This window comes from Pongo abelii, chromosome 1 (assembly GCF_028885655.2).
Source record: "Pongo abelii isolate AG06213 chromosome 1, NHGRI_mPonAbe1-v2.0_pri, whole genome shotgun sequence".
NCBI lineage: Eukaryota > Metazoa > Chordata > Mammalia > Primates > Hominidae > Pongo > Pongo abelii.
The window spans coordinates 45,209,410-45,227,608 of NC_071985.2; the positions used below are offsets into that span (position 1 = coordinate 45,209,410).

At 47.2% G+C, this 18,199-nt stretch overlaps 1 protein-coding gene across 40 annotated transcripts in view; it reads left to right on the plus strand.

Moving 5' to 3' along the window:
* PLEKHA6 (pleckstrin homology domain containing A6) overlaps positions 1-18,199 on the plus strand; it is a 157,397-nt gene that overhangs the window by 56,556 nt on the left and 82,642 nt on the right. For 20 of the 40 annotated variants that reach the window (XR_008510474.2, XR_008510481.2, XR_008510512.2 and 17 more), the window contains exon 1: positions 14,146-14,461. The exons of 6 other annotated variants lie outside the window; for them this stretch is intronic. Coding sequence is in view for 25 of the 34 variants with exons in the window: in XM_054522419.2 (XP_054378394.1) it covers positions 14,235-14,461 (227 nt within the window). In the remaining 9 variants the exon portion in view is untranslated. Of the gene's footprint in view, positions 1-13,090; positions 14,462-18,199 lie in introns of those variants that run through there. 14 more of the 40 variants (XR_008510484.2, XR_008510486.2, XR_008510476.2 and 11 more) reach the window with 4 other exon arrangements.

Here is an 18,199-nt window from a genome sequence, read left to right on the forward strand (position 1 = left end):
TTATTAAATGCTTGTTGAATGAAAGATGCATTTGACATGGTCCTTGTCCTTTCAGTTTCACAGTCTAGCAGGGGAGACACACTTGTAAACAAAGGATGAAGAAAAATAAGATCGGATGCATAGAGTGGTTTGCAAACACAGAGGGAGGAAGACTGCCTGGGTGGAAGTAAAAAGTGGCTGTAGGGTCAGGTTTAGGTTGAACCTTAAAGTATGGGAAGGGTAGGGTGGAAGGGATGAGGTTCCAGCAGAAGAAACAGCATGCACAGAGGCTGAGATGCAGGAGAAAGCATGGGCGCCGGAACTAGATCAGCAGAGTCAGAGGATGGAGCACAGAGCGCACTGCAGGGGGGCAGTAGGGGAGGCTGGAAGGTGGGCCAGCTTGTGAAAAGCCTTGACAGCCCTACACAGGAGGCTGAACTTAATCCTTTAAAAGTTATAAGCAGACATGGGGCACAATCAATTTGCATCCTTTCCTCTCCTTGCTCCCATCCTTATGGTCATGTGCAGATCCTCAGGATTCTGAGGACCAGAGAGGCTTGTGGCCTGCCTGAGGGTGCACAGCATGTTAGCTGTGAGGTCAGAATGAGAGTTCAGTGCCTTTGGCTTCCCCTGAGTGGTGCTTTATGTAGTGGACTGTCCTGATGATGTTCCTTGACTCCCTCTACCATCCTTGTGGGCAGCCATGGCCTCTGGGTAACACTATTCCATATTCTGACCCGAAACAACAGCCTTGTCCATTTAAAGAGCCTAGTGTGATTGAGCCTGGACCTCCCCCTTCACCATCCGCCCCCTTCTTTGGCACAAAGGAGAAGCTACAAGATCCCTTGGAAATAGCCTCCTGCTTCATTTCCAGGTGCTGGGCTGCCTGGCATGCACCAGACTTGGCTTCAGAACATGTTTTTCAAAAGAGATCAGGCAGGCTTTGCAGAATGTAATGGCATTATTCTGGGTTTTTTGGGGGAAGGCAAAGAACCCCTCTGTCCCGCTCCCCATTCTACACACACATACTCTAGAGATCCAGCTCCAAGAGTGCCGCAGGCCAGCCCAGTGTGCCGTGCATACAGGAGATCTCCACAGAACACATGGAGGGAGCAGTTGATGTATGAGCAATAGCCATGTGGGGAGAGATAGGGGACCCAGCACTTTCCAGAAAAGAAAGAGGAGCTGTGGGGCCCCATATGGGCTCAGCATAAACAGGGCTGACCGAAAGTTTCCCTATCTCTTTGCCACAGGGAAATTCCAGAGAGAAGCCAAGTTGCTAAGTTATGGTTTCTAGTTGTTTCCCTGAGTCATGCAGGCACCAAGCCCGCTCAGAGCCCCTTCCTACAGAAGCCACTGCTCCTTCCCACCCACAGTCTCCTGGGGAGCTGAGCTGTGAGTATGGTGAATCCAGATGGAGGGCATGGCTCCTTCCTCAGGGCCCTGCTGGCACCAGCTCCCCACCTGAGAAGCACCCCCCATGCTCACCCCTACCTCGGGGGTTGGGAGTCAAGTGGAGGGGTCTACCCAGTGTACATTGCATGCCGCCATCCTCCTAAATCCACTTCCATCACCCAAGACAGCACCGAGCCTCCATTAAATGTGTGGACATGGAGGCATGAAGGGGTGGTGGAGCATAGCATTCCCCCAGGGAAGAGGCAGCTGGTTCTTTGTTCCCTTCCTTGTGGTGGGAAAGGAGAGAATAAGGATGATGGGGCAGCAATGTCTGAAGTCCTGTGGCTTCCTGGCCCCTTGGTGGCTGAAAGGCCACTCTGCTACTAGTGCTCTCTAGTTATATCCCGGATGGACTCTAGGAGGGCAGCCTGTTCCACTCGTCCCTGTTAGAATTAGACCTGCAGAGGGTGGTGTACCATGATTCCATTGCACTGGCTTGAGAAGACCATGAGCTCCTGGTACCCACTCACCCACTCTTCCTCCCTCCCTCCTCATCCTTGCCCGCCCTGTCCCTTTCTCCCTTCTCTCTTTCCTCCCTCTGTATGTCTCCCTTCTGTCCTCCCTTTCCTCCCTTTCTTCCCCAAATATTTATTGAGAAATGTTTATATGTCAGATACCAGGAATGCAAAGATGAGTAAGACACGGCCACTGCCCTCAAGGAACTCAGAGTGCTGTGGGGGAGACAGACATGTAAACAAATGACTGCAATGCAGGACAACAGTCGTGACTCAGAAATACCTGCGTCTGACTTACAGACAAAGCGCACAGGAGGGAGGGACCACTCCTGTTGGGTGGGGACAGGGGATGTATGGGGACTAGAAGTGCCTACTAGCTCTAAAAGAAGCCCGCCTTAATGGGACCCTCCCTCGCTTACGTTCACACAGTTGTGACAATGAGTAAGTCTCTTAATGTCTCTTGATCTCAATTTCCTCAGTTTTTAAAAAAATAATGTATGTTTGGGGCTTACCACAGAATGAAAAGATATGAAAAATCATGGGTTGTGCCCAGTATGAGGAGATAGTTAGCCAGCTCTCATTTGTAAGGACAGCGAATAGGACACGGAATTTTGGAGGAAACAGTCTATAAGACTGACAGCCTGCTCCTCCTCCTGCTCCCAGTGTTATGAAATATTCCATAGCACAGGAAAGGACTGTGGGCGCCTCGCGGGGAAAGGAGAGTGATTACACAGTTATAGCCCACTCCTGTCTTCTTTCTCCTCTTTCCTTCCCACCAGAAATGTCCACTGGGTTGATGTGGCAGAGGGTCAGTTCTAGAGATGAACTGAGTACCTTGTTTTGGGCGGACTTTGCATAGTTATCAAGATGGGAAGGAAGCAAGGGCAGACTGGGAGAGATAGGGACCACAGGAACTTGGAGATGGAGATTACCTGATTTTCTGTTCTCCCATTTACTGGACCAGAAACCTTCCCTCTCTGCACTGCGGGCTCACTCATAGAGTGGCCTCTGGCAAGTCAGAGGATATTCCCCTCCTAACATCTCTGGACCATGGAGAAAATGAAACGAGACGTGCTCAGAAAGAACCTGAGTCTTCCAGAATAAAGGGTGTGGGAGAGATGTAATGTCATCTGGTAAGGTTTGTACTGTTCAAATTAAACGAGTACTTAATGCATTATATGTTATGAGCCCTGTTAACCGAGTTTATTATCACCAGCTATTGTAGTAGAAAGCTCTGGACTTTATAGTGGGACCCTGGAGTTATTGTTTCCTGAATTCAAGCCACTTGAAAATTAAATTGCTTGGATTTGAGGCGAGTGCCTATGAGGCCACCCTTATGAAGCCACCCCTCTCACAGACAAGGCCAGCTCCTCAGTGGCCAAAGCTTCTGAGGGCCGGCCTTCCCCTGCTGTGCAACAAGTTGGCTGCAAAGTGAAACAGACGCTGTAGTCCAGTAGTTCCAAGTCCAGACTTGGGAAGCAGAGTTCAAATCCAGCTAAGAAGCTGCTTCTTAGCTGTGTGGCAACTTAACTTCTTTATGGTTCAGTTTCCTCACTTGTACAGCAGGGGTAATAATAGTACCTACCCTGCTGAATTGCATGTGGAGTAAATGAGCCAATTTGAAGCACTTGGCCCTGTGCTCTCGGATCCTCTACACGCTCTGTCCAGCCACTGCTCCTCCAGTGACCTCTGTCTCCTTCTCTAAAGCCGGGACAGACACCTGTGAAATCTCCTGGGCACTGGGAATTGGGTTCCAAGAACAGATTGTCTTTGGAGAGACACTTCTTAGCTTCTCTGACATAGTGACTTTCAGTTTTTTCCCCACCCTACAGAAGGATATTTACCTTGTAAGCAAAGATACTCATGCACGCACGTGTACACACACATGCACTCATGTGTGTATAAGTGTATGAAATAACACTTTTATATAACACTTGTGTAAAGTGCTTTTCCAAATGCTCCATGAATATGGACTAATACGGTCCTCACGATAACGATATGAGGTGGATACTGTTATCGTCCTCATTTTAAAATGAAGAAATGGAAGCATAGAAAGATTAAGTGGCTGAGTCAGGATTCTCATATTGTATGTGTGTGTTTTAACAAAAGTATCCCAAAATAATACTTATTCATATCAAGTGCAGTATACACCATGTTCTATTCTGTTCCACTAAATTTTATAAAAATGCATTTCTGCCATGTGCCAATTTGGATTATGTTTTACTAATTTGAGTTCCCAACTCACTGATGATTCCAAAGCAACAGTTTGAAAGACACTATCTGTAAGATGGGGTAGTTAGAGGAAAACTTCTGAGGAAAAAGAAATGGCAGACTTCCTCCGTGTGGCCTGTGTTCAAAGGTGGGTGGAGATCTAGCCGGGAGTGTTGGTGGGGCTCTGAGATGGATGAGAAGGTGCCTCCTGTTCCCAGATGTGAGATTCTAAAGAAAATAGGCCCAGACCCTCAGAGCTGGCTGAGGAGGTGAAGGCTACAGGTGGGGCCGGTCTTGCATTCCTGGTTGGGCAGATTCTGCTGATAAACTCTCAGAAGAGGCCTGGCTGCTGAACAACATCGCTGATTGTTATCTTATCTCTTCCCAGACTCAAATCAGGAAAGGCCTTCCAAGCTGGAACCCCTGCCTGGAGCTGGGACCCAGGGCTGCTAGCTGTCCCTGAGGGCCTCTTTAGGCTTGGATTGGTATTCTATCAGCAGTACCCTATGCTTAACTTTTTGGTTTAACTTTTTGAGACATTTTTGTATTTACCAAGTTATTTTATGCTCAGAAGAGCTGAATTTGGTGAGCATAGGTTCCATTCCATTCTACAGGTGGGGAAAAGAGGCTGAGAGATGCTCAGTGATTTGGTCCAGGCTGGAGGAGACTGGAAGGCACCTCCAGATGTCCGGTTCTGGTTATTTCAGCTGCAGATGGCACGGTAGATTGTGTGATTAGCCTTGGAGATGTTTAAGGAGTGGATACAAAGAGGCCGCTTTATCTGTCTGGGGTTCATCATTTGGCTTCTCCATTCTTCAGCCCTAGTTGCCCCTGGTAAAATACCAGTAGGGTGATTGAGTCCCACCCTGGGATATCCTAACGCAGATACCAAAGGAAAGAGGAATGAGCTGACATCTTTACTGATTTCCCTAGTGGGGAATGGGTTCAAATAGGTAAGTTTGATACCTGTATTGAGCTCTCCAGTGGAGAATGGGCTTAAATTCCAGTTGGCCAGATAAAAGTTAAATCAAAGACTGGGAGGCCAGAAAAGATGGAAACCGAGGGAAACTGTGACCTTTTAGAAGGACCTCCATCTCTCTGGAATGAGTTACTCAAGTCACTGTGCCAATGAGTAGGGAGGCAGGGCAAACTCAGCTCCGGAGGCTCTGCCAGCTCTGGGTGGTGCTGAGTGAACCCTACCCCCACATACCCTGCAAAGGCACTGGGAACAAGGGGTTGGGTACCCCTGGACTCACCCATTGAAAGCATTTCTCCCGTGTCCCTATTCTGAGCGGCCTGCAGCTGTCTTTCCTGGCAGCTGTCTCCCTGAGCCTACTTGGGTTTCTCGTGGGCACAGGGAGTGCTCCAACACCCACTCTCCACATCCTGTATCGAGAAAGTCAGGTTCTTACCCAACCAGGGCCTCTCCTCCCCTTGTCAGTCCCGGTGTTTCTTTTAATAGTTTAAAAAGTTAGAAAAATATTTTTCAGAGCTTTAGTTGCTCCTGAAAAATTCTAGCTTCCTCCCACTGGGAGCGAGCCTTCAAAGATCATTTATCCATTGATCAACGAGAAAATATTTATTGAGCGGGAGCCACTTCGCGCATTGCATTACATGCATCGTGGGACTCCACAGTCTGGCCCCCAAATACCCGTCCAGCTTCATTTAGTTATGAGGAATAAGCAAGCTCATAAATAGGAAGCATTCCAACAGTGTCCATAGTAAACACACAGTAAATGTTTATAGAATTATTGTTACTTCCCAACACGAACCTTGACCTAGTCCAGGGACCCCAGTAATCTCCTGTCTCCTTAATGTGACTCCCTCTAAAACGCCCAGCCTCCTCCTGTCATGCTGTCGTCTCCATGCTGTGGCCTCCCCTGGGCACCTCCCCGGCTCACCACTCACACTGCCCTCATCCCAGGCTACCTCTTATGGGAGGATGGTTTTGTTGGTTTGCTTTTATCTGTATCCACTCCCTAGATTAGGGTTTCCTTGAAGGTGGGGACCACATCTCTGCTCAGTCTCTAGCACTGTCATGCTCAGGACATTTCTAGGGAATGACTGGCTAACATATGCCTACAACTTCACAGTGGAGGGTGTTTTCTGTGGGCTGGGGGTGTTTAACCGAGGCTTTCTGGAAGAGGTGTCATTTGAGCTCAGTCCTAACACGGTGTCCACCTGCCTTCCCCTGGGAGATTTGGATTTAACAGGCATCTGGGGGAGAGGGAGGGGGAATGACGCCGTCAGAGCAGGAATGCCTAAGGCCTTTCGGGGAAATGTGGCAAAGTTCAGTCAGGTTGAACTAGAAAACTTACACATGGAGCCATAGGATAGGACGTTTGAAAGATGAGTGGAGATGTGCTGCGGTGGGCCTTGGATGCCAAACCGTGGAGGTGGACCCTTATGTAGCAGGCAAGGGAGGGGTAACCACTGAGGATTTCTGAGCAGGAGAGTCACATGATGAAACAGGTGTTGAGCCATAGCCAGTGGAGGGGAAATTGGCTTTAATTTTAAAGGCCAAGGACAGAGTCCTAAATGTCCTCTTATCACCCATTTCAAGTGATTCTTAGTATCTAACCTAAACCATTCCTGCTGTCATCAAAGTCCAGTTTGTCTCACAGGAACTGGAAAACAGCTGGACAGGGCTGTCATTCTCCCATTTCTGCCAGAGAGAACCCACATATCTTGGTGTGGTGCAGGAGTGTGTGCCAGGGTTCTGAGCCAAGCTGGCAGAGCTCTGGGTCACATGAGGGCACCGAGGCCTGCATTGATACCTCTAGGGGTTGGGTTTGGAGTCACTGAAGCCCCTGTGGAATTAGAAGACCTGGATCTGTCCCTGAGCTACTATTCCCTACTCCCCAATACCAGCATACATGCTGTCCCCGTGAAAAGCTTGTGGGCATCCATACCAGCATCTCTACCGCCCCTGCGCCATTGTGGAGGTAAGAGATGAAGTGGATAAAGGTCTCTGAGGCAGGGAGATAAGGGCCTAGAAGAAAGACAAGCTTGACTCAGGGAAGGGCACAGGAGAAGAAGTTAAGGAGGGTTCTGCTATTTCTCACCCCAGCTTGGTTGGGGTACTCATCTGACACCTGAGAGTGAGGTCCACCAGGAGCTACAGAGGCAGCAGGTGTCTGTCTATTCCTCTCCAGTCTCCTTGGTTAGACCATCCCCAGGCCAGGGGGAGTGGTGGCCAGTTAGGATCAGTCTTATCCTTCCAGGATCCTTCTCTGCACTTGCTGTTGGCCCAGTCACTCCATTGTCATCTGCAGGAGTATTGGATGAAATTCCAGAGACTTCAGTCTCTAAAGAAGAAAGCTTTTCTAGAACAGGGAATTTATTTCTCTCCCCGGGCTCACAGGGGAAGTGGAACATTCCATTTGAAGGGTGAAACAGGAACAGGTGAGCTACAGTTCAGACAACAGGACTCTGAGACACAGGTTGGGGGAGTGGCTGAGCCACTCATGCTGCCCACCTGTGCCTCTGCCATCTTATCAATCTGTTTGAGGGCACCTTGCTTCCTGTGCCCTGATCTCAAAATGCTAGGATGGCAGGATATGGCTCTGGGACCCCTAAAGAAGACAGGTAAGAGGACATCCCTCAGAAGACCCTGTCCCTCCCCATTTGGGGACCCTCACTTTCCCACCCACCAGTGCTGCTGTGTCCCACAATTCTGAGGGCACCATTCACATTATGCTATATGGGAATAGTACCCCTGGGGTTGTGCAGAGGCCAGGAAGTCTGTGTCAGCAGATAAGTAGGAGGGCAGAATCGGAGACTTTTCTGTGTTCTAGGCAAACAATAGAGACCTTTCCAGGAAGCTCAGGGGAGGGAGCTGCCTGTAAGAGGATCCCCGGGTGGATGCTCTGCGGGGTGGCTTGAACGGGTTTCTGCATTTGCTGCTGCTTGCTTAATTAGACACCTACATGGTGCTCTCTGCTAATGACCATGTCTCCCAGGGAGATGACAGATAGAAAGGTGGATAGCTGCAGAATGTCAGGTGAAAATCTCAAAGACAGCCACCTGAGGATGGGGGCATGGAGGTGGAGCATCTTATGATTTCCTTGGGCTAATATGGAATATAGACTGTCAAAAAGAGTATTTTCTCCCCAGGGACTGAGAAGAGAAGCAGTAGCCTCAAGGTCAGCTTCTTTCTGCAATAGTAACGTCTTGTGTGAGCTCTGAACTCCTGGCTGTGGTTTGTGCTCTTGAGAAACGGAGAGGTCATCCCTATGTTCAGGGAGTCCCTGAGGCCAGATGAGCCCAGGAATGTGCATGTTTCTGGAGGTAGGCATCCTGGAGTGGAGGACAACCCAGTGTTTTTCCAGCACCCTGTAAGTTAGGTTGAAAAGATGAGCCACGTGGGGAGGCCTGACTATTGTGTGAAGTGCATCGCTAAGATGGTGAACTCCAACAGGGCGTATTAGTCAGGAACCATCCTGGGATTTGGAGCTGAGCTTTGGAAATGGGCTAAGGGCTGCGCACAGTTGGTCCCACTTGTAATTCCAGTGCTTTGAGAAGCTGAGGTGGGAGGAACGCTTGAAGCCAGGAGTTCAAGACTGGCCTGGGCAACGCAAGGAAGGAAGGAAGGAAGGAGGGAAGGAGAGAAGGAGGGAGGGGAGGAAGGGAGGAAGAGAGGAGGAGGGAGGGAGGGAAAGAAAAGAAAAGAAAAGAAAGAAAATGAGCTAAGGGCCTGTGCTTTGAGAAGCTGAGGTGGGAGGAACGCTTGAAGCCAGGAGTTCAAGACTGGCCTGGGCAACACAAGGAAGGAAGGAAAGAAGGAAGGAAGGAAGGGAGGGAGGGAGGGAAAAGAAAGAAAAGAAAAGAAAAGAAAATGGGCTAAGGGCCTTGATGCGAATGCTTCAGAGCTTCTCAGAGAGTGCACTAGAGGCAAACTGATTTCTGCTGATGGCTCGGGAAGTGGCTGCATTTTGGCATTTGTGATTCTTCTGTGCCTGTCCCCAGCACACTCTAGCCCATCTTTGTGGAACTGGGATTGTTGGGATATGGGTAAAGAGGTCCTGTGGTCCTCTCCTGGGTGAGCCAGCCAAATATTTACCAAAGCAGCGCCGCCGAGAAAAGGTGCCAGGACCCCAGGTGAACGTTGTGTTTGTGCTGCCCAAACAATGCCATGCTTCATGGGGTCCTGAGCACCCTGGCCCTGTAGTAAGGCCTGGAGCCAGACCCAAGCAAGGGCAGGTTGTAGGAAAGCACAGGACTGTGTGCCACTTGTGAGCCAGAAAGATTGTCACTCTGCCGTTGAGTGTTTCTGGGATGCTTTGAACGGTTTTGCTTTTGTTTCCCCCATCCCAGGAAGGCCTGAACACCCCCAGAGGGTGGAATCTGGAGAGGGACAGTAGGATTGCTGTGTGCTGTTTATCTCTCCCATGCTTCTGATGGAAATGATGGAAATAAGCATTTCTGCACATTTCAGGGACAGAGTGAGGTTGGCAGAGATGATCGACTGTCATGGAAGCCTTGGACTATAGGGAAAAGACTGGGTTTTGAAGCTGAGTAGACCTAACTGAATTTTGGCTGTGTCACTGACTAGTTGTGTGATGCTGGGCAAGTTAGCTAACTCTTCTAACCATGAGTTTCCTGTGCTGTAAAATGGGAATACCACCACCCACCTCCGGAGTTTCTGTAGGAATTCAATGAGACAATATGTATAAAGCATCTATCCAGCACTGGCTTAAGCATTAGGCATTAGCATTTTGTCATGTAGCGCCAACTTAATGCCTATAGTAGGAAGGGTAAGAAATGGGCTGAGACCAGAGGAAATGCTTTTGCACGAGGGATTCAGTTTAGATCTTAGGATGCATTTTCTGAGTTTAAGGATTTTAGGGCCTGCATGGCCATGGGTGATTGTGAAGTTTCCTCCTCTAAAGAAATAAAATGATTCCCTTTAGAAGGTAATCTTAGGGCTTTCATGTTGGGAAGTAGGAAAAGGAATTATATTCAATTTCATTCAATAAACATTTTTGAGCAAAGGTACTTTCAGTTCCAAAGAGTTGATGATTTTGTGTGTTTAAAAACCCTTTGAACATCTTGGAAGGAAGAAATATTTGAAAACTGTATTGTATTTGGCAGTTATCATTAGTTTTTTTTTGTTACACTCAAGAAGCCCTAATCTGCTTAGTTCTGGAACTAGAAACAATGAGTAGAAGTAGAATAACTTTTTTTTTTTTTTGAGACAGAGTTTCGCTCTTATTGCCCAGGCTGGAGTACAATGGCGTGATCTCGGCTCCCCACAACCTCTGCCTCCCAGGTTCAAGTGATTCTCCTGCCTCAGCCTCCTGAGTAGCTGGGATTACAGGCATGTGCCACCACACCTGGCTAATTTTGTATTTTTGGTAGAGACGGGGTTTCTCCATGTTGGTCAGGCTGGTCTCAAACTCCCGACCTCAGGTGATCTGCCTGCCTCAGCCTCCCAAAGTGCTGGTATTACAGGCGTGAGACACCTTGCAGAACTTTCTAACAGCACTCTTCAACAATGGAGCAGGCTACCTTCCAAAGTAGTGAGTGTGCTGTCTCTGTAGGAGTTCAAGCGGCCTGTGGATAATCATCTTTCATAGTGGTTGCAGAGGCCTTCTCCTGCACCGGCTGGGAGGGCAGACTGCTTAATGCTGAGATCCTTCCAAAATGTGGGAGGCTCTCATTCTGGGATCACCAAAATCTCCCAGCTGAGGATAAGGGGTTTCCCTAACTCTAGGCTAACGCACTAGAGATTGGAATCAGGGCGAGTTCCTCCCCACACCCGCACCATCACCAGAGGCATTCTTCCTGACTTCCTTCTCCAAAGCAGAGCCTCTTTTCTCTCCCTAAATGTCCTTTACTATGATTTTTTTCCCCTAAGTCTTTGAGCTTTTGTGTACTCTCCCTGCTGCATGTCTCAGAACCAGCTTTTATTGCAGGTGAGTCTTTGCCCTCTGTTCCTAACCATTTCTAGCAGGATGAGAGATTGGCAATCAAGCAACTATTTATTGCATCTCTACTATGTACAAGGCACTGGTATAGGAGCCGAGAGGGAAGGCAAAGAATTGCCATAAATAGTCCAATCCTTAAAGAGCTTCAGTCTCTCTTTTGGAAAGACGTTTTTGGCGTAAAAAGTCAGTTGAGGGTCAAGGTTGTATGTAAATGACAGTTGAGTGGTAAAGACAGTGGTAGGAATGGGGGAAAGGGAGGGAGTAACAGATGGCCAGTAGTAGGCTGAGGCACTTTGGTGAACTGGGCCAGTGGATTTCAGATCTGACTGCTGTTGGGATGAGAGACTGAAATAGGAGAGTCAAAGTTGACCTGGCAGTTATAACCCTGTTTAACCAGGAGAGTGAACATTGACATTGATAGAAGTAAGAGTGAACTTAGATGGGGAGCCCATTCATAATTGATTTTTGTTTTTTTACTTGCATGCGTAGTAGTCAAACAATACAGAAAAGTGTTCAGCGAAACTCTCTCTCTTGATCCATCTCTGATCTATGCCCAGTCCCCTCCTTGGAGATGATCACTGTTACCAGTGTCTGCTACATCCTTCCTGAGAGGCTGTAAGCCAGGGGTCTGCCAACTGTGACCCATGGGCCAAATCCAGCCCACTACCTAATTTTGCATGACCCTTAAGCTAAGAATGGTGTTTATATTTGGTGCTGAAAAAAAAAATCAAAAGGAGAATGATGTTTTGTGACACATGAAATTCAAATTTGAGTGTCCACAAGTAGAGTTTTATTGAAACATAGCCACACTCATTCATCTATGCTTTTTTGTTTCTGCTCATTTGTTTACTTATGAGTGGCTGCTTTTGCACTATGATGGTAGCATTGAGTGTAACAGGGACTGTACGGCCTACAAAGCTAAAAATATATATCTAACTCTTTACATAAAAAGTTTGCTGACTCCTGCTCTAGGCAAATATAATAATATTGGTAGTTGTTAACATAAATTATTTTTTAGTCCAAGAAGCATCATACTAAATTGATACTATCTTCATTTACCATATCTTGGACAGTTCCTTCTCAATACAGTCACGCATTACTTAATTTTGGGGCTACATTCTGAGAAGTGCATTCTTAGGTGAGTTTGTTGTCATGCGAACATGACAGTGTACGTACACAAGCCCAGGTGGTATAGCCTACTACACTTGTAGGCTTTATGGTGTAGCCTATTGCTTAAACCTGTACCGCATGCTACTGTACTGAATACTGTAGGCAGCTGTAACACAGTGGTATGTGTGTACCTAAATATAGAAAAAGTACAGGAAAAATGCAGTGTTATAATCCTATGGGAACACTTCTGTATATGTGGTCCATCATTGACCAGAACGACCTTATGCGGTGAGTGATTGTACAATGATATATTAGTCAGTGGGTGGTCAATCTTAATTTGATTGTAGCATGCTGAGTTTAAGGTTCAGTCTGGTTACCCTCAGGAAAATGCTCAGTAGGTGGTTGGGCTCATGGGACTGAAGCTTGGAGCCTGGAGGTTGAGATGTGAGGGAGACCTGCAGGGAGTCTTCAGTGTGAATCTGTCTGTGACATCAGCCTGCACGTCAAAGATTTCCCTTAACAGAAATGAAGCATTACATGCTGAGCACTGTACAAAGTAAACTATGGATGATAGAGTAACAGAAAGACAATGAATGAGAAACATGAAACCAGCCCCTGGAGGAACAGTAAATACTACAGGCAATTTAGAATTGCCTTCTTGAGGCCGGGCGCGGTGGCTCACGCCTGTAATCCCAGCACTTTGGGAGGCCGAGGTGGGCAGATCACGAGGTCAGGAGATCGAGAGCATCCTGGCTAACACAGTGAAACCCCATCTCTACTAAAAGTACAAAAAAATTAGCCGGGCGTGGTGGTGGGCGCCTGTAGTCCCAGCTACTCGGGAGGCTGAGGCAGGAGGCAGAGCTTGCAGTGAGCCAAGATTGCGCCACTGCACTCAGCCTGGGCGACAGAGTGAGATTCTGTCTCAAAAAAAAAAAAAAAAGAAAAAAAAAAAAGAATTACCTTCTTGAGTCAGCTGGCGACCAGAGGTAATGTGGAGTGGTGAGCAGAGTGGGAAGAGCAATAGGCATTTACTGAGTGCCTACCATGTGCCCATGTATACATGTTACCTTATTTACTGTGACTCAGGTGGGATCCTTAGCCTCATTTTACAAATGAGGAAATTGAAGCTCAGAGAGGTTAAGTGATTTTTTTTTCTTGCAATCAGTGATCCAAGTGAATATCTAGTTGTATTAAAGCATGGTTCCAACTGACATTGATTGATCGATCGATTGATTGATTGATTGACAGGGTCTCGCTCTGTCACCCAGGTTGGAGTGCAATGGCATGATCATAGGATCATAGCTCACTGCAGCCTTGAACCCCCGGCCTCAAGCAATCCTCCTAAAGTGTTGAGATTATAGGCATGAGCCACCGCCCGGCCCATCTGACTTGTAAGCCTCTTATTTTCCTTCTACCATCCAAGATGCCGAATTGGGCTGGGAGTCACTCCCTGGCTTTGCCAAGCCATGTCATCCATCATCCTGGCCTCAGCTCTCTCATCTGCAAAATGAGGCATTTGTTACAATTGCTACAGTCTCTTCCTAGTCTCACCTGGCCTAATTCTATTGTGGGTGGAAACACAAAGGAAAGGGGAGCTCCATCAGAAGGATATGCAGAAAATTGGGAGAGGTGAGGAAGACAAATTTAGCAATTTGTATATGTCAGACCCAGTTATCTAGAATCGAATCCTTAGGAGAATATTCCCTAATATGGATGAATAGTCTCAAAATCTCTGCTCTTAAGCTGCAGATTTGCCTGTTGCCCTTATTGCCTCGATCCTGAGTGCCACTTAAGCACCTGGACTTGAACTGCTGGAGGGGTTGGGGCTGGAGAGACAGAGGAGAGCACCTGGCAGGGCTCTCACCCAGTGCCTGCACCTCTGGGCTCAGCTCCGCTGGGCTAGCTCAGCTTAGGGTTTCAGGAGGAGCTGCAGCTAGAGGGCTGTCTGATGTTTCCAAGGAGCAGGCGGGGTGGGGAGTGAGGGGAATGCGAGGGCGGGTAAGCCATCAGACCCGAGGAACTGGGGGTGTGAGTGTGTTTATATAGGACTCGGCCAACCTGCAGTTTCAGATTTCAGAGCCAGCTTTATTGGGAGATGTTCCTTAGGTTTTCAGTTAGCGCTGGAGCAAGGAGAGAGCTGACACCAGAGTCTTCCTGGAAGGCTGGGGGAATTCTGGAATCCCAGGCTCTCTCCCTGTCTCCTTCCTTCTCATGGGCGCTGCATCCACCACCCTTGGCAGTTTTCTCCGATCAGAAGTGTTGCTTCACTCCTCAGTCGGCAGTCTGCGTCTCCCAGCTGGGTCCTGACATCCAGCATGGAAGGTAAAATCTAGGGTTCTGGGGATCTCCGCTAGGAAGAACTGGGGACAGCCAAACTTCCAGTGGAGAGGACCTGGGAGAAAAACTCACATGTTGGGCAAAGAGCAGTATTTCACAGTAAAGCAGATATGAATGAGTGTGAGTGTGTGAGAGTGAATGTGTGTGAGCGTGTGTGTGGTGCAGGTACTTCTGTTAATAGTTGGGAAGCAAATCTTTTACCTCTTCTTCCTCTTTCTTTTGCCTCTTCTTCCTTTCATTTACCCCTTCTTTCTCTCCTAGCAAATAAGAATATTGCATAAATGTTCATCTTCCTTGGGGTCTCTCATTAAAAAGTTAAAGAAAGTATCTAATTTCTAGAAGGTGACTATTTCCTCCCTTGGGGGTAGGGGGCTGCAGAGGGCATTTAGAGACATAAGTACAGACCCATGTGTATCCAGAGGACTGATGCCCCTAGGGTAAGCCCTGGATTTTGTAGGTACTTAGAACACTTGCTTTTTTAAATTTTAGATGGTGGGGGATGGTGTACATGTACAGGCTCGTTACGTGGATATATTGCATAATGCTGAGGTTTGGGCTTCTGTTGAGCCAGTCACCGAAGTAGTGAATATAGTACCCGATAGGTTTCTCCCCCATTTTGGAGTCCCCAGTATCTATCTACTGTTGTTATCTTTATGTCCTGGAACATTTCTGATAAATCTACCTGTAAAGCTGTCTGTTGGGAAGGTGAGATCTGTATACATGCCAGCATGGTCTCCATGTGAAATTAGCTTGAACCAACCCAAGGGATCAAAGCTATGAGGGGCAAGTGGCAGACGCACTTTCTTTTCAGTGCCTCAGAATTGGGCAGGATGGAGACCAAAGCCTTGGAAGACGGGGAGGAGGAATTGGCATTTTGCCTGAAAGCAGAAATTTGGGCGAGACAGGTGATTGGTGGATGGTGGGTAAGGCTGGCTGAATGTGGCCCTGTCTTCCTAGGGTTTGTGTGGTGTTTCTTGGTGGCAAGGAGCAGAGATCAGAGAACTGCCTCATACAGGGGCTGGTGGGTGGGCAGCCTGGCCTGGCTGCCATTTGAGCAGTCACTGGTCCTGTGGGCAGCACATGTTGTGAGGCAGGATCTTGCAGGAATGGTGGGTGGCCCAGGCTCAATGGGACAGAGCCAGAGGCTGGAGGTGGTTTTTGAAAAGCAGATTTGGGGTGGTGAGATATACATTGGAGGAGGAATGTGGTGGAGAAAGCTAGAGAAAGAATATGGGGTGGATGGAAAGGAACAAAAAGAGGGATTAGGGAGTCCTAAACTCTGACACATTCCAAAGCTGCAGCCAGGCAAGGGATCTCAACTCTCAATGGAGATATAATCCAGAATAGGTGAGAAAACCACCATTTGCCTACTGACTTCTGAATATAATGGGAGAAATGTATGAGAGGTGATGCGGGCTGGGCAAAGTGCAACAAAAATACATTTTAAGCCTAAGAAATCATATAGTACAGTGGAATTTAGAAGGCAATCACACAGCCGTTTATTAGGCAATATAATTAATAGGTTGTACAGTCTGGCTATTTTTGAAACTATGGGCATTAAACATATTTTATTTATGTCACCACCTACTTCCAAATAGAATTCATAGCATCTTTATGTATTTGGTAGATGCTGCTGTGCATAATTTTGGCCAAAAGAGAGTCATAATTTCTTCCTTTTGTTCAATTGTACAGTGCTTTGCAGCTCAGATCAAGTGCACTTTCATATCCACACTCCCATTCTAGCTCAATTTAGCAGGTGTTTACTGATCCCTCTTCTTCCCTAAGCAGTGTGCTAGGTTTTGAGTGTACAGAGATGGAAAAGAACTGGATCTGCCTTCAAGGATCTCCCAGTCTACCTTTAATCCTGTAGGGAAGACAGGAAAAATATTCCTACAATATGGATGAGGAAACTGGAGCCAAAAGATGCTGCTATGGTTAGTCAGCAGGAGGGATGGATTAGAATCCAACTCCTAATCCAGTGTGCCGCAGTACTGCATGCACCTCCCTCTACCCCACTGCCCAGCAATGCACGCACTTTCCTTTACCTGTTCATCCCCCATACTTTCTGCATCACAGTAATGAGAAAGAAGCAGTGATAGGGAAGGCAGAGTGGAAAACTGCTCCCTGGTATGGAACCAGTCCTCTCTGGGCCCCCTCATCGTGCAATTGAAATGGCGTCACTGGGTCTATGTCTATGTTATGTTGCCAATTTGATGCTCTCTACCACGCACCAGAGGCATACTTTTTTTCTCAGGTAATTCTTGACTTGGAGTAGATTGCCTTCTTCTCTATTCTCCCTGAATTATTTGAACAGGCAAGGATATGGTAAAATTCAGGGGCTCACAGAAATTTAAGAGATTTCAGTAGGGTGGTAGATGCTCACTGGACACCTGCTTTATAAAATAACAACCAATGTTTGTTCAGTGCCTTGTAATTGACAGAGTGCCTTTAATATAAGTAAAGAATAGTATGTGTATTAATTTCCCCCTCCCTTCCATACCTGCCCTATTCAGGTTTTCTAGAAGGTCTGAATCCCAAAAGCGTAGGATCTTTCTCTTAATTTTTAGGCTCAAGCTAAAAGGGACATGAAGCTGTCTTCTGGCCCAGTGATTCCCAAGTTTTGGTCTGTGACAAGAGTTTTCACCAGTCTAAGGTAAAATAAGAAAAATAGGGAAAATTTACCAATTTTTTTCAGAAAGCAAAATGTATTAGAAGACATCTTTTAGGGGAAGGAGATGTGCTGAAATATTTACTAGCTTGTCCTTTTTCAGAGCTGATGGTGTGAGTAGATGGTAATCAGGCTTTTAAAATATCCTTATTTAGCAAAATTAAAAGTTGACAACTTTATATTGGTTGTCCCTGATAAGGCCAATTTTGGGGCAGATTCCTGAAAATTTGAATTCTGATCTTGTCACTACCATCTTTCCCTGCGGGTCTTTAGAATGTGATAAACTGATAAACACATTGAGTCTTTCTCCATTCTTACTTTGTGAGAGGTTTCTACCTCCAGGGTCAGGCCCCTGGTGAAGGAATGTGCTCTCACTTCCTCTTCCCCTTTGTCCTGAATAGCAGAGATAGCAGGGCTTTGGGATTAGGACTCGCCCATTCTTATTCCCACAGTCATCTTTTGGAAATGAGGGAGGTCGTCTTCTATCTTTGGAAAAGACCAAGGAGATCTGTGGATTGGATTTTGGGAACAGTGTGAGAAACATGTTGTTAACCAGGTGGTTGAAGTCAAGAACATTTTAAAAATCTTGATATCAATTTTTGAAATGGTGGGTCTTCTTGAACTCTCAAGAATATAGGCTAAGCCTGGCACAGTGGCTCACACCTGTAATCCCGGCACTTTTGGAGGCTGAGGCGGGTGGATCACTTGAGCTCAAGAGTTCAAGACAAGCCTGGGCAACATGGTGAAATCCCGTCTCTACAAAAAAATACAAAAATTAGCCAGACATGGTGGCACACGCCTATAGTCCCAGCTACTCAGGAGGCTAAGGCAGGAGGATTGCTTGAGCCAAGGAGGCAGAGGTTGCAGTTAGCCGTGATTGCGCCTCTGTACTCCAGCCTGGGCAATAGAGTGAGACTCTTGTCTCACCACCGCCCCCGCATCCCAAAATAATATAGATTGGAGCTTTTGTAAATTTGGAGGCTCCTGGGGGTATTAGAGTGTCTGAGTCTCCTACCTTTTGAGGATTCAGACCTGGAATTACAACAAATATGTGG